The sequence below is a fragment of the Anopheles gambiae genome, chromosome 3 (assembly GCF_943734735.2).
Source record: "Anopheles gambiae chromosome 3, idAnoGambNW_F1_1, whole genome shotgun sequence".
NCBI classification, from domain to species: domain Eukaryota; kingdom Metazoa; phylum Arthropoda; class Insecta; order Diptera; family Culicidae; genus Anopheles; species Anopheles gambiae.
This window is the reverse complement of record NC_064602.1, coordinates 10,273,163-10,289,256: the sequence shown is the minus strand read 5'-3', so window position 1 is coordinate 10,289,256 and position 16,094 is coordinate 10,273,163. Positions and strand designations below refer to the sequence as shown.

General features: G+C 50.8%; 5 protein-coding genes across 5 annotated transcripts; 2 read left to right on the top strand and 3 right to left on the bottom strand.

Moving 5' to 3' along the window:
• The first annotated feature begins 12 nt into the window (after positions 1-12).
• Positions 13-1,090, top strand: LOC1277574 (large ribosomal subunit protein uL24m). Its single transcript, XM_317046.4, has 2 exons — positions 13-273; positions 357-1,090. Exons 1-2 carry the CDS (start codon positions 181-183, stop codon positions 1,017-1,019), a joined length of 756 nt encoding a protein of 251 aa, XP_317046.2. The 5' UTR covers positions 13-180; the 3' UTR covers positions 1,020-1,090.
• Positions 1,026-12,827, bottom strand: LOC1277575 (uncharacterized). Its single transcript, XM_061662599.1, has 16 exons — positions 12,264-12,827; positions 9,989-10,247; positions 9,689-9,916; positions 9,402-9,617; positions 8,423-9,332; positions 6,441-6,608; positions 6,287-6,381; positions 6,056-6,210; positions 5,802-5,985; positions 5,482-5,734; positions 5,152-5,417; positions 4,433-5,073; positions 3,997-4,342; positions 3,632-3,918; positions 2,636-2,921; positions 1,026-2,554 (listed from the first exon to the last, which is right to left on the bottom strand). Exons 1-16 carry the CDS (start codon positions 12,264-12,266, stop codon positions 1,116-1,118), a joined length of 5,736 nt encoding a protein of 1,911 aa, XP_061518583.1. The 5' UTR covers positions 12,267-12,827; the 3' UTR covers positions 1,026-1,115.
• LOC1277577 (uncharacterized) lies at positions 3,241-7,590 on the bottom strand. The gene is made up of 12 exons (XM_061662122.1): positions 7,117-7,590; positions 6,967-7,053; positions 6,701-6,902; positions 6,441-6,608; positions 6,287-6,381; positions 6,056-6,210; positions 5,802-5,985; positions 5,482-5,734; positions 5,152-5,417; positions 4,433-5,073; positions 3,997-4,342; positions 3,241-3,918 (listed from the first exon to the last, which is right to left on the bottom strand). The coding sequence occupies exons 1-12, from the start codon at positions 7,181-7,183 to the stop codon at positions 3,623-3,625; spliced, it is 2,760 nt and encodes a 919-aa protein (XP_061518106.1). The 5' UTR covers positions 7,184-7,590; the 3' UTR covers positions 3,241-3,622.
• Positions 7,738-10,356, top strand: LOC1277578 (sperm flagellar protein 1). Its single transcript, XM_317050.5, has 2 exons — positions 7,738-7,945; positions 8,013-10,356. Exons 1-2 carry the CDS (start codon positions 7,822-7,824, stop codon positions 8,309-8,311), a joined length of 423 nt encoding a protein of 140 aa, XP_317050.5. The 5' UTR covers positions 7,738-7,821; the 3' UTR covers positions 8,312-10,356.
• A 273-nt stretch (positions 12,828-13,100) lies between the features above and the next one.
• Positions 13,101-15,269, bottom strand: LOC133394002 (UDP-glycosyltransferase UGT5-like). The gene is made up of 4 exons (XM_061662123.1): positions 15,111-15,269; positions 14,541-15,039; positions 14,084-14,463; positions 13,101-14,017 (listed from the first exon to the last, which is right to left on the bottom strand). Exons 1-4 carry the CDS (start codon positions 15,246-15,248, stop codon positions 13,298-13,300), a joined length of 1,737 nt encoding a protein of 578 aa, XP_061518107.1. The 5' UTR covers positions 15,249-15,269; the 3' UTR covers positions 13,101-13,297.
• Between the last annotated feature and the right edge of the window lie 825 nt (positions 15,270-16,094).

The following is a 16,094-nucleotide window of genomic DNA, read 5'->3' as shown; positions in this document are numbered from 1 at the left end:
GACAGCTGATGTCAGCCTGCATCCCTTCAGGAACGTGTGCGCTGCGTGCGAGCTGTCATAACAATGTGCTGCCGTCGGCCTGCGATTTCATAACAACATTTTCCACCGACTGGAGCGAGTTCAAGAACAAAACCAAATAATTTGTGAACTTTTGGCGAAATAAAGATAAAAAGCGCCAAAATGCGATTAACAACGTTCCTCCAGAAGGTGGGTGATATGTCGAAAAAGTTCTCCAACTTTCCCGACTCGTACGTGAAGCGTTCGATGGAACAGGTAAGTGTGTGTGTAGACCGCGTTCGGCCGGTCCGATCCATCACCACGGAACAGCAACCATTCATTACCAATTCACTTGCCAGGTGTACTGGAAAACGCCCCGAGGCAAACCACAGTACCTGCCCCGCACGGTCGAGCGGCGAAAGTTCCGCTTCACCACGAACCGCCCCTGGACGGGCCAGTTCCGGCAGCAGAACATGCCGGGCACGATCCGGAAGAAGGTGTTCATCGAACCGATCGCCAACTGGAGCTTCTACCGGGGCGACCGGGTCGAGGTGCTGGTCGGCAAAGACAAGGGCAAGCAGGGCATCGTCAGCCAGGTGATCCAGGAGCGGAACTGGGTGATCGTCAGCGGGCTCAACTGCCATCTGCGCAAGGTGGCGGACGAGAAGGAGTACCCCGGCATTATGATCAAATCGGAGAGCCCTCTGCTCGTCACCAGCCAGGTGCAGCTGGTCGATCCGTCCGATCTGCAGGCGACGGCGATCGAGTGGCGCTACACGGAGGACGGCGAGAAGGTGCGGGTGTCGACCAGAACGGGGCGCATCATTCCGATACCGAAGGCGAACGAGGAAACGCACGACTACAAGACGAAGGGCACGTACATCGAGCGGGAGAAGGACACACCGGCGGACGTGGTGAAGGAGATCTCGTTCCAGCCCGCCCTGCGCACCTTCGAGATGGACATTATGGAGCGGCAGGGCATCGAGGAGACGCGCGTACCGCACAAAACGTACTGGTACTAGGGCTGGTTTAGATTTTTACCTTTATTTGTAGCAAAAGAAACACACTAAAGAGAGAGTACAGTTATCGAGAACGATTATGCGCGGAGTGTATTCAATTTAATCTTGGCGATAGTACACTCGACGGCGATTCCGTTGGTTGGGTGCTTGCTTGATCCAGAGCAGGTTTTCGGTCACTTGACGGCAGTACCGGAGAAAGGCATGATACTTATAGTGCAGTGTGTGCGGGAACCGAATAATGCTTCGCAGTTTATAGTACAATTTACGCGTGGAGTTTGGTGTCATGTACATCCAGCGCAAGAATAGTATAAGCAGCACCGGCCAGAGCACAAGATCGAGCGAATAGTACTCATACCAGCTTAAGTGTATCGCTTTCGATTTTAACCTCGGTGCACCCTTGTGCCGCGCCACGTACTCAATCCAGTACAGTGCCTCCTCCATCGGTTCCACCAGCCGGTCCCTGAAGAGGTGCGCTATTTCCTTCGCCCTCACCCGATAGCTTTCCCGCTCAACCATACGCCTTACCATCGGCCCGAACGTATGCTCGCTAATGTTCTCAAAGCTCATCTTCTGCGCCATGCCCTCCCTAACGGCACGGTCCGCGTTGCGGTGCTGATCGCCAAAGAACGGCACAAAGAGTACCGGGACGCCGTGATGCATCGCCTCGAACGTGCCAAACTGGCCACCGTGCGAGATGAACAGTACCGTGTTCGGGTGGGCCAAAATATCGTTCTGCGGTGCCCACCGGCGTACCATCACGTTCGGCGGTATGTCCCCGGGCGGTATACGATCGTCCTCGAACTTCCACACCACCCGCTGCTCGAGCGCACCGAACGCGCGCAGTATCGCGGTACGCTTGGCCACCGGCATCAGCGCACTTTGCATGTACGCACCGAGCGAAAAGTAAATGACGCCGTGGCGCGCCCCATCCATAAACTCGGCCAGCTCGTGGGGTAGTGGTGCCGGCGGCCGGATGTGCGCACCGCCGATGTCCACCAGTCCGCGCATGGTGGGCCGCGGGTTGCTCAACACCGGATGGCTGTTGACCAGTATAACCGAGATGGACTGTTCCAGGTCGGATACGCGCGTCCCGAGGAAGTTGATGCCAAACGCACTCCACGCTATCCTGTCTTGACACCCAAGGTACCACCAGTAGCGCCAAAAGCGATCGTACAGCGAGAGCGCAAAGTTGTACGCCCGCTCGTCGATGCTCATGCTGTCGGTGTAGGACAGTACCATGTGCGGCACGAACGACCACGGTGTCCGCAGGCCCATGATCTGGTCGAAAAAGTCCGAATAGCCGTACGTGCTGATGGTCACGATCGGTGCACTGTACTTGTTCGCAAACATGAGCCAACTTTCTTGGAAAAACTGCTCGGCGACGACGAGATCGAACGTGAGATCGGTACGCGCAATGAACTGGCGCACGTTTGCCGACTGCAGCCCGTACTCGCTGGTGTTGAGGCCCAGGTCCCAGTACATGTTCAGCTTGTCAAAGTCCGACGTTTGGCTTGCGTCGAACAAACCCTCTACTGGGACTGTATGAGGGGGGGAGAAGAGAAAGAAAATGCCATTTGGGCATTATTTTTCTGGCCATTTCTTTCACGTACCTTACTTACATGTCTCCCGTATCGGGTACGGTGGATCGATCAGCACTTCATCGTAGTTCGGCAGCGGTTCACCGTACGGGAAGCTCGTTATGCACGTTACCTCGTGCTGCCGATCGGTCAGCTCGCGTATAAAGTGCTTCAGCATGAGCCAATGGCTCGGACCGGGAAAGGGGGCAAGAAACAGTATCCTGTACCCATCGGCACTGGACAGCAGTCCGCCGAGCAGGAACAAACAGCCGGCAAAAGTGATTCGCAGCCACATGGTTTCACTCTGTCGCTGCCTCCAGAGCAGCAGCTAAACTATCGATCGGTTATGTGGCGCAAGAATGGGTGCGATGCTAGCACGGAACGCTCTCTTATCGCGTTTAATTGACTCAATAGGTTCAACTTTCAGCTGACTTTCGGTTAAGGAGGGGGTAGAGAGTTATGGTTTATACTCTGATGTATGTTCTACATCTCGTAGAACAATCTCACCCTAACGTAGAATACAGAAGAAGCCAGAAAATAGAAAGAAAGCGTGCCTTTTCCTGATAAGCAACCCGTAAACGCGAACAAAACTGCGAAGCGGAACCTTCAAATGATGTCGATCGTGGACACGGAACTGAACTTGTTGATTTTCGTAGCAATGAAGTGTTCTTATATTCTTTCTTGATTTCTATGTATTCGTAGGAGATGGTTCTACATATGCTCTCCGTTGCTCGCTTGTTTATGTTCGTTTGGTCTTGAGTTTTAGTTCGGCACAGAGTTCCGAACTCATGACTCATGACTTAAGATTTCTAAAGTTTAAAAATCGGAAGCGTTGTGACGATCACCTCCCGCACACGCATTACTTAAATTAATACAAAGTTAATTTAATAATACCATACCATGATGAAGAGTTTAGAGCCTGAGCAGAGGTTTTTTGTTGAACGATCGGTTGCTGCAACTCCAAAAATGATGCAACATTATTAGACGATTGTCGGTTGGACTCTTACGCACGCTTTGTCACATCTATTTTTAGGCCACACTTTTGATCCAGCCGACGTACGCTGAGATGCGCGTATGCACAAACAGCTGCTGCTGAGAGTTGCCGTAGCTTATTAGCCCGACCAAGTACTGGGTGGAGGAGTTGTCCGCCGCCCGTCGTTTGTACCAGACGAGCGGATCACCCGTCAGCGAGCGAGGATCGTCCGAGTCGACGTCCACGCACAGCTCGGCGGAGGACAGCTGGCGGACTCCGTGCACTCCCAGATACTCCTTGCAGTCGCTGTTGTACTTGGGATAGCTCGACACGAGCTGTGATTCTCCATTATCTGTGTAAAATGATGCAGATCGAATGAGTCATTTATCATCCACCCTGAAAACGAGAGCCTCAAAGGTTCGTCGCTTACCTATTACCATCCGGTAAAGCAGGAACGGTGTGTGTGTTTCATTCTGATACAGGCAAATCGGATACTTCATTGCCGTTGGTACGATCTCCTTGTCCAACCGCACCAGCCCAATATCATTCAGCAGCGAGGTGGCGTTATAGTTCGGATGAATGATGACCTCGCGGATGCGTGCGATCACAGGATTGTTCCAGGTGTCGTTCGGATTCCCTGCGCCAACGTTCACCACCGTTGGAAGTGTGCCGGAACCGGACAGACAGTAGGCGGACAGTACCACCAGGCTGCGGCTGACCAGCGTACCGGGACAGTTCCATTCCGTTTGTCGTCCTTTTTCCCATCCGACGTAAACCTGCCGCCCCCCCCCCCCCCGCAAACGATTAAAATGGATTTAAAATCTTTCTTTGCTAAGAGGTAAGAGGTTTGCAACTCCAATATTTACCATGTGATAGTAAGTACCGATCCGATCCTGCTGCCACCGCTGATACTCGCTGTGGAACGCTCTGTATCGGGTCTCGCACTCATCCAACTCGCGTGCGTCCGCACTCGGGCGCGTTTCATTGCGCACGTACTCGTACGGGCAGCAGACGAGCGAACCATCCCTGCAGAGCCGTACGTTACGCTTTACCTGCGCATCGTACGCAATCTTCGGGCAGCGTTGCACCGGCGTACAAAGTCCTTCGCTGCCATCGGGCGCCTTACAGTGATCGTACTGATACAGATCACCGTTGATGAACAGTACCGAATCGTCCCGCTCTTTGTAGTTTGGCAGCAGGACCGAACGCATCCACTCGTGATGGTAACCCAACCGGGTCGCAACCGCCGACCGTCCAAAGCCACAATCCTTGCCGAACAGGTTCAGCGCGTAGATGTGCTCAAAGTGACGCTCCATGCGCCAAACGCGACGCCACAGTGGGGCACCGATTTGCATCTGGCAGGATTCCGGCACCAGGAACGGTTTGTTGCCGAAGCACAGATGCTCTTGGGTGAGCCCATTGGCTAGCCCCTTTTGGTATTCATCCGGGAAGGAACAGTTGGACAGTTGAAGGTCTGCCCTAGGGGCTAGTTGAACGATCTGTGGTTCTAGAGGGTGGAAGGGACGTTGTAAAACAGCTTAATAATTGAATATCTAAGACATGGCAAGTCAATCAAGTTACTCACGAAACTCGGTAATAGGTGTGTCACCGTAGCTGAATTTGTTCAAATCCATCCGACCCTGCCCGGTGACGTAAAACCTTGGATCGGGTAGCTTGAACTCGCTCCAGATGCACGCAGGAACGAAGTCACGCGAAAACTCGTACCGATTCTTTAGCTTCAGCAGAGCAATATCATTGTCGTACGAGTTCGGTCTGTACTGGGGATGGCGGTGCACCTTAACCACCTCGTTTCGCGTGCCGTTCTGATCGGCTATATGAGATGCAGTCATTCTGGAAAGCAAGAAGAAATATCATAACTGTTTTCCTGATTGCTCCAAACAAAATGGCAAACTACCTTTGGACAGCGGCACAGTGGGCAAGCGTTACAACGGTGTCCTCATCGATGATTACACCGTAACAGTTGTCCGGTCCGTTTGTACCCGCTGGGTAGTGGAGTTTGACCGTCTGTACCGATGAGATGATGTTCATATGTGCCTTGGTAGAATCGAGTGACTCAAACGTATCACTTTTGCCCATCACTACGTCATCCTCGTACTCTCGCAGGTGTACGTACCGTAATGCGCAAGCATATGGTTTAAAGCTCCACTCTAGAAAGAGTTTAAACAAGAAGAATGAGTGCTAGAAGCGGATCCAAGCTTTTCGGAGTGATCTTACCCCTTATCAGCTCTCCCCGCTTTGCCAGCTCCGAACGTATCCAGGGAATGTAGGGCGACACCTTCATGTACACTCCGGGCGTCGACTGTCCGCAAACACTGCCGAACGATGTGACGGCAATAATGAACGGTGTCATCTTCGCATTGGCAAGCAGCTTCATCTGCAGCGGACCACCAGAATCTCCCTACAAAATCAACCCATGGTTACTAATGTGTGCTTTAAGCCCTCCCTAATTCCCAGCCCGGATCACCTACCGGACAGGTGTCCATTTTGATGTCCCCTGCGCAGAGTTGATAGTCCTGCAAACCCTGCCTCAAACCCCGATCACCCTTCCGGTACTGCTGATCGCAGGTGGACTTTGGGACAAGGCTGAGCGACACCTTGAGCAGTATTGGAGTTTTCGCTTGACCTGGGGGCCGCGGGAGGTTAATCCGATTATAGATAACAGTTTGCGCGGTACGACCACCAGCGGTAGTACAACTTACCGAAGCCAGTTGATCCCCAGCCGGTAGCTTCCATCGAGGGGAAGGGAATCTCCTCATCGTTCCACAGACACCCAGGAGCCACCGTGTCGTGCAGGCTGGAATAATTATTAGCTTACATGCCGAAATGCCTTTGGTGAGCAGATACTATACTTACGTAACGTTCCTCTCCAGACGTAACAGTGCCAAATCGTGATACCGCGAGCTAAACCGGTGCTCCGGGTGGCGTATAATTTCGACAATCTTCAGCTGCTGCGCATACTTGTCGTCCGAGTCGTCGTCCAAGTTGATATCACCAAGGCGAACCACATCGGGAGCGGCGTTACTAGCGACAAATGGACAGCGTTAAGGTGTGAATGAAACATGTTTCCTGCTCGTTGTTGTTTCTGTGGTGATGTGGAGCAGTAATCAACATACTTATCGTCTGCGGTACAATGAGCCGCCGTTAGGACGTAGTTCTCCCAGATCAATGAGCCACCACAGTTCCAGTCAATCTTGCCATTCTCCCCCGTCCAACCGACCGCCGCCATATGGGCAAACTCTCGCAGGTAGGCTGGCCTTCCGAAGGCAGGCAGCGGAAGTGGTCCCATGCCGAATTTGTAGTACCGCAAATGACAGTCTAGACGAGTGAAGAATGTTTCAATGTCATATGGGCACGCTAATAGACAAAGTAAAGACCTTACCATCGATTGATTCCCGTTCGTTGGGCATGAAGATTTCATCCAGAGTCTTGTCTACTCCAGAGTTTACAGGCAGCAGTGATCCGTGTGCTTTAAACCGTACCAAAAATCGTTAGATAAAGGTAAACCTTTTCTATCTAACACTATTCTCACCTGTTCTGCTAATCAGCATCACCAACGTTAATGCCCAAAAGCAACGTGTGCTTGAAGACGGCGCCATCGCTTCTACACTCTCGAATCGAACCGGCCAGTGCGACTGTCGGTTACAAATTAACGCGTTGCGAACGGCAACAACGGTCGCTTAATCGCAGTAACCTTCTTTCCTCAAGCGAGATGAAACCGGTTTCAACGCATTGATATACAACGTAACGGCCGTTGGACGCCGGGGACGCTTCCAGGGGAAATCCACACCGCACAACATCATTAAAGAAATGAATCACGTTTTTGGGCGCCGCGATGTTTAGTGGCAACTACCTGATTTCTTGTTTGTTGAATGCGTGTTGTCGGATGTTTTTATTTTATTTTGCATCTTAATTAAGCCTCACTAGAGAAATGGTAAGGGGCATGAATGAGGTATGACGTAGCTTGAGATGAAGCTTTGAACCAATCGGTTCGCACGTCTTCTATCTGCTATTCTATTTCATAACGCCGTTTGTTTTGATGCATCTAATTAGCCTGTCTCAAGGTCTGTGACGTCACACACCAGGGGGCGCTCCGGTAGGGGGGAGAATAGACCGTTCCATCTCATCAACACTCTCATCGTAGTAGGTCATACTCTGTTTAGTCTACCGTCGAAACGGCATCAAATTGTGTACACAGAAAAAAAATTACACCATTTTGCAAGAAAAACGCTTCAAAATGCCGTCCAGAAGGAAATCGATACAGTTATCAACACAAGAGCTGATCGATGTGTACCAGTGGGTGAAACAGTTCAATCTCTCGAAGGACATTAAAAACATTAACCGGGACCTTACGGATGGAGGTATAGGGGTGGTACTCCTGGGGCTGTTCGGCGATTCGGTTTATTTTAATCACCATTTTACGTGTAGTTCTGGTAGCGGAAATCCTGAAGCATCTCTACCCGAAGCTGGTCGATCTGCACAACTATACGAAATGTTACGCCACCCGCAACAAGCTAGACAACTGGCAGACGCTTAACCGGAAGGTTTTTAGCCGGTTGAACATCTACTTGGATGAGGAGATGATGAGCGATCTGGCTAGTGGAAGCAACGGGATGCTGGAGGTGCTGCTGTTTGAGCTGATGGCTAAGTACAAGTGGGAGAACAAACCAAGCTACTACCAGCACCACGAGGGAGCACAGGAGGAAGGTTACCGAGGGGAAGAATGATTTCCTGGAGGAGCATGGCCACACACAACCACACACACACACGCTTCGAGAGTAAATAGTAGCTGCGTTGGTTTTATTGCGACCTATAAAACGGCTTTCAGCATGAAATCTTAGTTTAACTTCGGCTTCCTCATCCCGAGCATCATGTCCCGGGTCTTTGGTTTCGATTTCGGCTTCGGTGGTGTCAGGAACAGCCCCAGCACTTTGTAAAACACGACCGCCGCGAGCAGAAACACGAGCGCAAAGAACCCGACTACATCCACCATCAGGTACTGCGTCCAGGACAGGTCGATCGCGCGCGTCTTCAGATGCTTTGCGCCCTTGTGCCGCATCACGTACTCGATCCAGTGCATCGCTTCCTGCATCGGCGGCACGAGATTGTCCCGGAACAGTTCCGACGCCCGTTTTGCCTGCTTCATGAACGTCGGGTTCGTGAGCAGCTCGTTAATGCGCGAACCGAGCGTGATGACGTTCACCTCGGGGAAGTTGAGCGTCAGTGCGTAGCCTGCCTGCTCCGCCTTGAGCGCATTGCGATGCTGATCCCCGTAGAACGGTATGTACAGCATGGGCACTCCGCGGTAGATGCCCTCCTGGCTGCCAAACATACCGCCGTGCGTGATGAACAGTACCACCTTCGGGTGGGCTAGGATGTCGCTTTGGGGTAGCCACTTGCGCACCATCACGTTTTTCGGCAGCCGGGCAACGTCCTCGTTTTCGTACTTCCACAGTACGCGCTGCTTGATATTGCGGAACACCTCCAGGAACGCTTTCATCTTGTCCTTGGGCATGTCGGCACTCTTCATGTACGAGCCGAGGCTGAAGAAGATGACGCCCTCTTTGGCACCGTCCAGGAACTTCCGGATGTCGTCGGGTAGCTCTTTTGCCGGCTTGATGTGTGCGCCGGCCACATTCACCAGGCCAGGGATGGTGGGTCGCGGGGGTGACGTCGACAGGTGACTGTTGACCAGTATCACAGAGATGGACTTTTCGAGATCTCGAATCGAAGGCATCAGCTCGGGACCTGTCCAAGAGGTTAAAGAGAAGATTTTCAGTAGGAAGAAATTATGCAGAATGGGCACTGGGCACTTACCTTCAATTTTGGCAAAGTGTGTCTGAGCGAGCCTGTTCTGCTGGGGGATGTAGTAAAGCTGCCGTATCACCAGATCGGCCAGTGAGATCAAAAAGTTGTAGCACCGTTCGGAGAATGTCATATCGTCGGACAGCAGCAGTACTGGGTGAGGAACAAACGACCACGGTGTAACGAGTCCCATCGCTTGATCGATGTGATTTGCATGCCCAAGGGTGCCTACAATATCGAAAAAAGGGGGAAGGATATTACTCTGCGAGCTTTAAAAGCTTATATCATCCAGTTCTTACAGAGCGTCACGATCGGCGCCCGGTACTTGTGGGCAAACATGAGGAACGCTTCCTGATAGAACTGCTCCGAGATGATCACATCAAAGTCCGTATCGTCCTGCTCGATGAACTGCTGCACATTCTCGTCCTCCAGCGCGTACTGTGTCGTCGAGATGCCTACCCTCCAGTAGAGGAACAGGTTGTTAAGATCACTGTTGTACTTCGAATCGTAGATATCCGACACGGGAACTGAAAGCAAAGATGTCACTCTTTCGGTGAGTGTTTGTGGTGTATGATGTATCTCATATGCTGCCAACTTACAGTAGTAAGGTATATCGTACGGTGGATCGATCAGTATTTCCGTGTAGTTGCGGTGCGCTTCCTTCGCAGGGAAGTTAGTGATCGCCGTTACCTCGTGCCCCCGGGACAGCAGCTCCTTGACGAAGTGCTCTATCCACAGCCAGTGGGATGGTGCTGGGAATGGGACGAGGAACAGTATCTTGCCACATTCGACAGACGGTAGACCGAGGGCGGTAAATGCAACAGCACAACCGATTATGTACGACAGTGTGCGGAAATGCTGCAAAAGGGAGGAAAGAAGAGGAAGCAGATAGTGATGGGAATTTCGGTCCAAATCTGTTAGGTTCGTTCCATTCCTTCAATCGAACGATCGAACTTAGGTTCTAATTGGTAACGATCCCTCTTGAGGTATTGTAAGCTTCTTATGGACAATAAATGAGAATACTTGAACATCTATAGACTGTATTATAGAGTAGACGAGAAGACTAAACAACAAGGCCATATACACTCTTAGATGTTGTATAAGAGTAATTTGTAGCATCAAAACCTTCTCTTTTTAGTATAGTTTTCTAGCAGTTTTGTCCAATATTTGTTTTTTTTTGTTCCTTATTCTTTGAGCGTGTGATAAACGCTTTCTGATATCTTTGAAGTGTGATAAACATTTCCTTATGGTCATTCCACTAATATAGAAGTAGGTCCAAAAAAACAGTTCCCTCCATTCCCTAAAATTGGAATAAGACGCCCATCACTATTGAGAAGGAAGTATGTGATCATGTTAGACCCATGAGAATACATAAATCTGCTCGATCGTAACTCTGTTTTCGTTTGCAATAGCACAATCGAGCGGAGGTATTGCAATAGGTAAAACAACACCGTACAACCGGAACCGGGTAGTTTGCTGTTGTATGCATGGGAAAAAAGGAAATTAATCAGCTGTCGCTCAGCTGCAGAAGATCAGGTAACGATCATGTTATGGCAACTTCAGAAAAATAGATTTTCAAACTTGTTTCATCAGCAATATTACGAAAAAAATGCAACAGCACAATTTGATTGACAATCTTTTACGCTTGCCCGTTCTTGCCGCGTTCTGCATGCCCGATGCATGCCAAAATGCATAAAAGCTTGGCAGTTTGCCGGCAAAATCCCCCGGTAAAACCTCAAGACAGAGCAGTAAACCTCTAAACCGCTAGAGTGAACCTCCATTCCACAGCATCAATACTTCCATTGGCAATTAGTTCTAGCACACTCAGCGACCGTTCACCGCCAGTCCTCCCGTTCGTTCGTGGAGAAGAAGACGCCCGTTCGTTCGTGGAGGAGTTGAGAATGGGTTTTGGGATCAGCGTTTTCGTCAGGTTGTTTTTTGGTCCGTGAAATGAATTGTGCCAAAAACAAACCGTGTCAGGAACGTTTTTCACACACACCCATCCCCTCCTCAATGGTCCACTGGAATTCACCAGTTTCTTGGTGGTCTTCTTTGCTCATATTGTTGGGGGAAAAACTATTTTTAATCAGGTTTAAGCAAAATTTTCCGCACTCTGTTCTGCACAAAGATCGACAACCGGCACACGCTGCAACCGTTTTTTGTTTTTTTGTTTTAGTGAACCGGTTGAAGTGTTGGTGTGCAAACGTGTGCCAATCGCAATTCGAAAAGAATTCTCCGAGAACAAAAACAACAACAAACACCCTTTACCGGCATCATAATCACAAAACAAGAGCAACCCTTTTTGCCCCCCTCTCTTGTTGGGGCAAATATAAAAAGGCGATAATACGGCGGTGTACTAAAAATATTCTTAATGTTTACCAGCGAACGCCCTGAACCGCCACCACCACCATCACCACCAACACGGCCGCCAGCGTCTTCTGGCGGGCGCATGAACTTGGCACTTGGAACGGGGCGGCACGCCCGTGCTTCTCTCTCAGGGCGCGTCCTATTTATAGTGGAAATTTAAAATGCTTCACACACATGCCAAAAACACCCATATATACACCGGTGGTGCAGCTGGGGACACCCAGCTTGGTTCGGTGGCAGCGTTCGGTGTCCGTTGTTGGTAAATTCGGCTAGGAGGTCATGGGGGGAACGCATTGATAAATTGTATAGCCCCTTATCATCGTGGTGCGACGGTTCCGATAGTGGCCTTGATTGCTGTCCGCCTCATGTCTCACCAAACCCCTACATCATACTCGTAGGTCAATTTAATGTCAACCCCATTTGGGAAGGCGTTTGGTTCGGTGCTTATTAGTGACACGACGTCGTCGTCGTCGATTCGTTGCAGCCGTCCGGGAGGAAATTGCTTACCATTTTGTAGTATGATCGATTTGCTCCCGAGCCGAGCTGCCGGCCGAGCACGTTTTTGCAGGTGTGTAAGCGGGTCGTTAAATTGTAGGCCCGGCTTGCTCTCCACGTGTTTCCCGGGGAAAAGGGCCACAACAGCCACGTTCGGCCTGGGTGGAGTGGATTTTGGGTGGCAGAGGCACCTATTTTTTATCCGTTATGCAATGTCCCGGCCACACTCGCTGTGCGCTGCATTGCACACACATACACTGGATGCACTTTTATCACGCTGTCGCACTGGCTATAATAACGGGGGGTCTTCACGCTTCGTTGATGTGATCTTGTCCCACTACAAACCACTAATTTTGGTCGTTAAAATCTGATGAACCCCGTCCGCAATAAATAGAACCAAACAGTAGGCGACGACGACGACGCTTCTTGCTCTCCACGTGTCACGCGGCGTATAGAGCGCAGGGAGGAACGGGTGAGTGGGGGAAACGGTAACCGTCGGTGCACTGTGTTTGCGGTGAGATTTTTCCGATCCTGCTCGGCCGTGTGCCGTGCCGTTACTGGCTTCTGTGTCTGCCGAATGGCCCCGGGATGGATGCAGCTGCCTGCGCAGTGTGTTCTACCGCAGTAGCCTGCGCATTACTGAGAGTGAGAGAAAATGTGTGTATGAGAGAGAGAGAGAGAGAGAGAGAGAGAGAGAGAGAGAGAGAGGTACAAAATGAGAGAGTGAGAGACAAAGAGCGGGATGTCATTTATCTTGAGAAACAGAGCGCGCGCGTTCGCAGCGGCCTGTTTACTGATAAATGGTACACTTTGTATCTGTCAGGTAAGGGGAGGAGGAGAGAAGGAGGATTATGTTTGATAAACGCACTTGAAAGATGAAGTTATGTGTGTTTGTGTTTTCTTTAAACATACACACACACCGCATCCGAAACCTTTATTTGTAACTGACTCATACTCTAACTCAAAATCCGATAAACAAACCGACCCTAACCACATGCATCTGTCTGTGCGCGCGCCGGCTCCTTATCTCTACAAACGTTGTAACATCACTTGACTTTGACTTTCTCTACCCTGCGATGGTTTATCACCGACCAACCCTTCTTCGCTAGCTTCCTAATCAACCACCACGCACTGAAAACTACCAGCAAGGTCAATGACAAGATGTCCAGCAGCAGATACCGATACCAGGGCATCTGTACTGCGGCTGACTTCAGATGAGCGGCTCCCCGATGGCGCACGACATACTCGACCCAGAACGCGGCCTCCTCAAGCGGATCGGTTGGATTATCGCGAAAGATTGCCGACAGCCGGTTGACACTCTGCTGGAACGTAGGCTCCTGCACGATGCGCTCTATCTTCGCCCGAAAGTCCTCCACCGTAACGTTGATTATTTGGAGCGTTAGGCCAATGCCGGCACGTTCAAACTTTAGCGCATTGCTGTGCTGATCGCCATAGAACGGGACGAACAGTATTGGGCGGGCCCAGTAAATGGATTCCTGCGTGCCGAAGATGCCACCGTGCGATACAAAGAGCTTCACGTGCGGATGAGCCAGCACGTCGTTCTGGGGGATCCAGCGCTGGAGGAGAACGTTGGGCGGAAGGTTGGGGATTGTGTCGGCTTCCCATTTCCACAGGAAGCTGTACTGGGGGAGGCTACGAAACAGGGCCAGGAAGACGGCTAGGGTTTCCGGGGGCATGCCCGAGCTTCGCAGGAAGGTACCGAAGTTGATGTAGATGACGCCACCGGGTGCTGCATCCAGGAAGTTCTGTGAAAGAGATGTTCTTCTTTAAAAATATACTTCAAGACATCAATATTAAGGATCTAACAGTACCTTCAAGACTGGTGGGAGTGGTTTTGCTTTCCTGATGTGAACCCCAGCAATATCGATCATCCCATTGATCCGTGGTCTTGGACGGGATGAGATGATGTGATTATTTACAAGCACCACACTCACGTTCCGTTCGAGATCTTCTATGCTGGGCAGGCTGGAGGTTGCATTTTGCGCTCCAAAGTACTTCTCTGCCAGCTTCCGCTGCTCGGGAAGGTAGTAAAACTTCCGATTGTATGCATCCCACGCGGACAGGAACACGTTGTACGCTCTCTCGGTCATCGTCATCCGATCATCGTACTGTACCATAAAGTGTGGTACGAAAGACCACGGCGTTAGTAACCCGAACGCACGATCGATATAGTCCGCATGCCCTAACGTATCTGGAAAAGAGTTCACAGTTCACAGTCAAGATCAAACTGAAAGTGTTTGATGGCTCTTTCCCCCCAAGAATACTTACTGATAGTGACGATCGGCACCCGGTACTTGTGCGCAAACATCAGAAACGCTTCCTGCACAAACTGCTCCGCTATTAGCAGATCAAACGTGAGACCCTCCCGTTGCAGGAACTTCCGCACATTCGCACTCTCGAACGCATGCTCCGCCGTTTCCAGCCCCAGCTTCCACAGTATCGACATCTTGAAGAACGGATCACCGAACGATTGCGATTTGTAAAACACTTCCATCGGCAGCCCGTTCGCTTCGAAGTCGTATATCGGCTCGATCAGTACCTCGTGGTAGCGGTCGGTATAGTTGGCACCGTCCGTTCGCAACCGATAGCTACTGATGGCCGTCAGTTCGTGACCCCGCCGCAGCAGCTCGTGTATGATGTGCTCGAACATCAGCCAGTGGCTCATGCCGGGGAAGGCCGAAACGAGCAGTATCTTTTCTCCATTGCCACTTTGTGGTAGGAAGCCGATCACACCCAACACTGCAATCAACAACAAGCTGAAGTGTCTCTGAAAAAATCGGAGAAAACACAACATTAGAAAGTGAAATTCGCGAAGAGCAGATCCATTAAATCTTATACCATTCTAGAGCAAAGCGCGAACACAACCACCGTACACGACTGCCGAAGACGATCGAAGGGCTTCGGTGGATTGTGGACACGACACAGGCCACAGCGCTGTGTAATGGTCGGTTTTGCCATCTTCGTCTTGTACAGCATTCACAGCACTCGCTCCTCTGTCCGTGTGCGTGTTGGTGCGCAAGGGCACTCTCGTAGCCACAGTCGCGCGTCTCACCATCTCCGAACCGTCGTCCAAAGAGAGCAACAGATGATTGAAGGCAGGTCGGCTTTCCCCTGTCTGGCCTGTGAGGAAGGGGTCGTTAAAACTCGCACAGCACTGTAACACCCCTTAGTCACAGTGGCTCATTCATCACACCGAGAAGGGAGAGCGATAAAGAAAAGCTATCGATTGGTACTTACTTGTGTGTTTGTGTTGGTTTCGGTTTGAGTTTATGTACCGATGTGTGTACAGCAGGGCTCATAGCCACAAACCTACACCCGGTAGCAGGTTTTCTTATTTATTCAGCTTCAGGCGGATGCTGCACGAAATTCAGTTTGACAGGTACAGGTGTTTGCAGCGCCGAGACAAATCCTGCGTGCGCCGACGTTACCAAGGCAACCAATGGGAATGAAATCTTCGAAAACGAGGGTCGTTAATCATCATCACAACAAGCGGCAAAAGGAAAAAAAAACAAAACAGCAGTTCATAATGCATCTTCATCCGACTTTAATTACTCCAACCACGATTGTTGATAGAACGCTCACTTTGAAGGGGGACTTGAGGCCACTCAGCAGCATTTTGGCATTATCGGAATTCCACCAATTAGGCGGTGCGATAAGTCAATTCGTCTTCTGACGAGCCGGTCCGGCTTTTCCACCGACCAGAAGCTGCGATTTTCTTCTCTCTCTATCTCTCTCTGTCGCTCGCTGTGAGATCTCTCGGGCGCTCCGTCGTCGGGTTTTCCTCTCTCGGGAGCACCAGCACTGAACGGCCGGCGAAAATGG

Coding starts and splice junctions, on each gene's coding strand:
- LOC1277574 (XM_317046.4), top strand. CDS start 181: ATGCGATTAACAACGTTCCTCCAGAAGGTGGGTGATATGTCGAAAAAG. Junction 274..356: donor TGAAGCGTTCGATGGAACAG/GTAAGTGTGTGT, acceptor TTCACTTGCCAG/GTGTACTGGAAAACGCCCCG.
- LOC1277577 (XM_061662122.1), bottom strand. CDS start 7,183: ATGGCGCCGTCTTCAAGCACACGTTGCTTTTGGGCATTAACGTTGGTG. Junction 7,054..7,116: donor GATGCTGATTAGCAGAACAG/GTGAGAATAGTG, acceptor TACGGTTTAAAG/CACACGGATCACTGCTGCCT. Junction 6,382..6,440: donor CGTCTGGAGAGGAACGTTAC/GTAAGTATAGTA, acceptor TAATTATTCCAG/CCTGCACGACACGGTGGCTC.
- LOC1277578 (XM_317050.5), top strand. CDS start 7,822: ATGCCGTCCAGAAGGAAATCGATACAGTTATCAACACAAGAGCTGATC. Junction 7,946..8,012: donor CCGGGACCTTACGGATGGAG/GTATAGGGGTGG, acceptor TTTTACGTGTAG/TTCTGGTAGCGGAAATCCTG.
- LOC1277575 (XM_061662599.1), bottom strand. Junction 5,074..5,151: donor CACACCTATTACCGAGTTTC/GTGAGTAACTTG, acceptor TCCACCCTCTAG/AACCACAGATCGTTCAACTA. Junction 4,343..4,432: donor TCGGTACTTACTATCACATG/GTAAATATTGGA, acceptor GGGGGGCGGCAG/GTTTACGTCGGATGGGAAAA.
- LOC133394002 (XM_061662123.1), bottom strand. CDS start 15,248: ATGCTGTACAAGACGAAGATGGCAAAACCGACCATTACACAGCGCTGT. Junction 14,464..14,540: donor GGTGCCGATCGTCACTATCA/GTAAGTATTCTT, acceptor ACTCTTTTCCAG/ATACGTTAGGGCATGCGGAC. Junction 14,018..14,083: donor CACTCCCACCAGTCTTGAAG/GTACTGTTAGAT, acceptor TCTCTTTCACAG/AACTTCCTGGATGCAGCACC.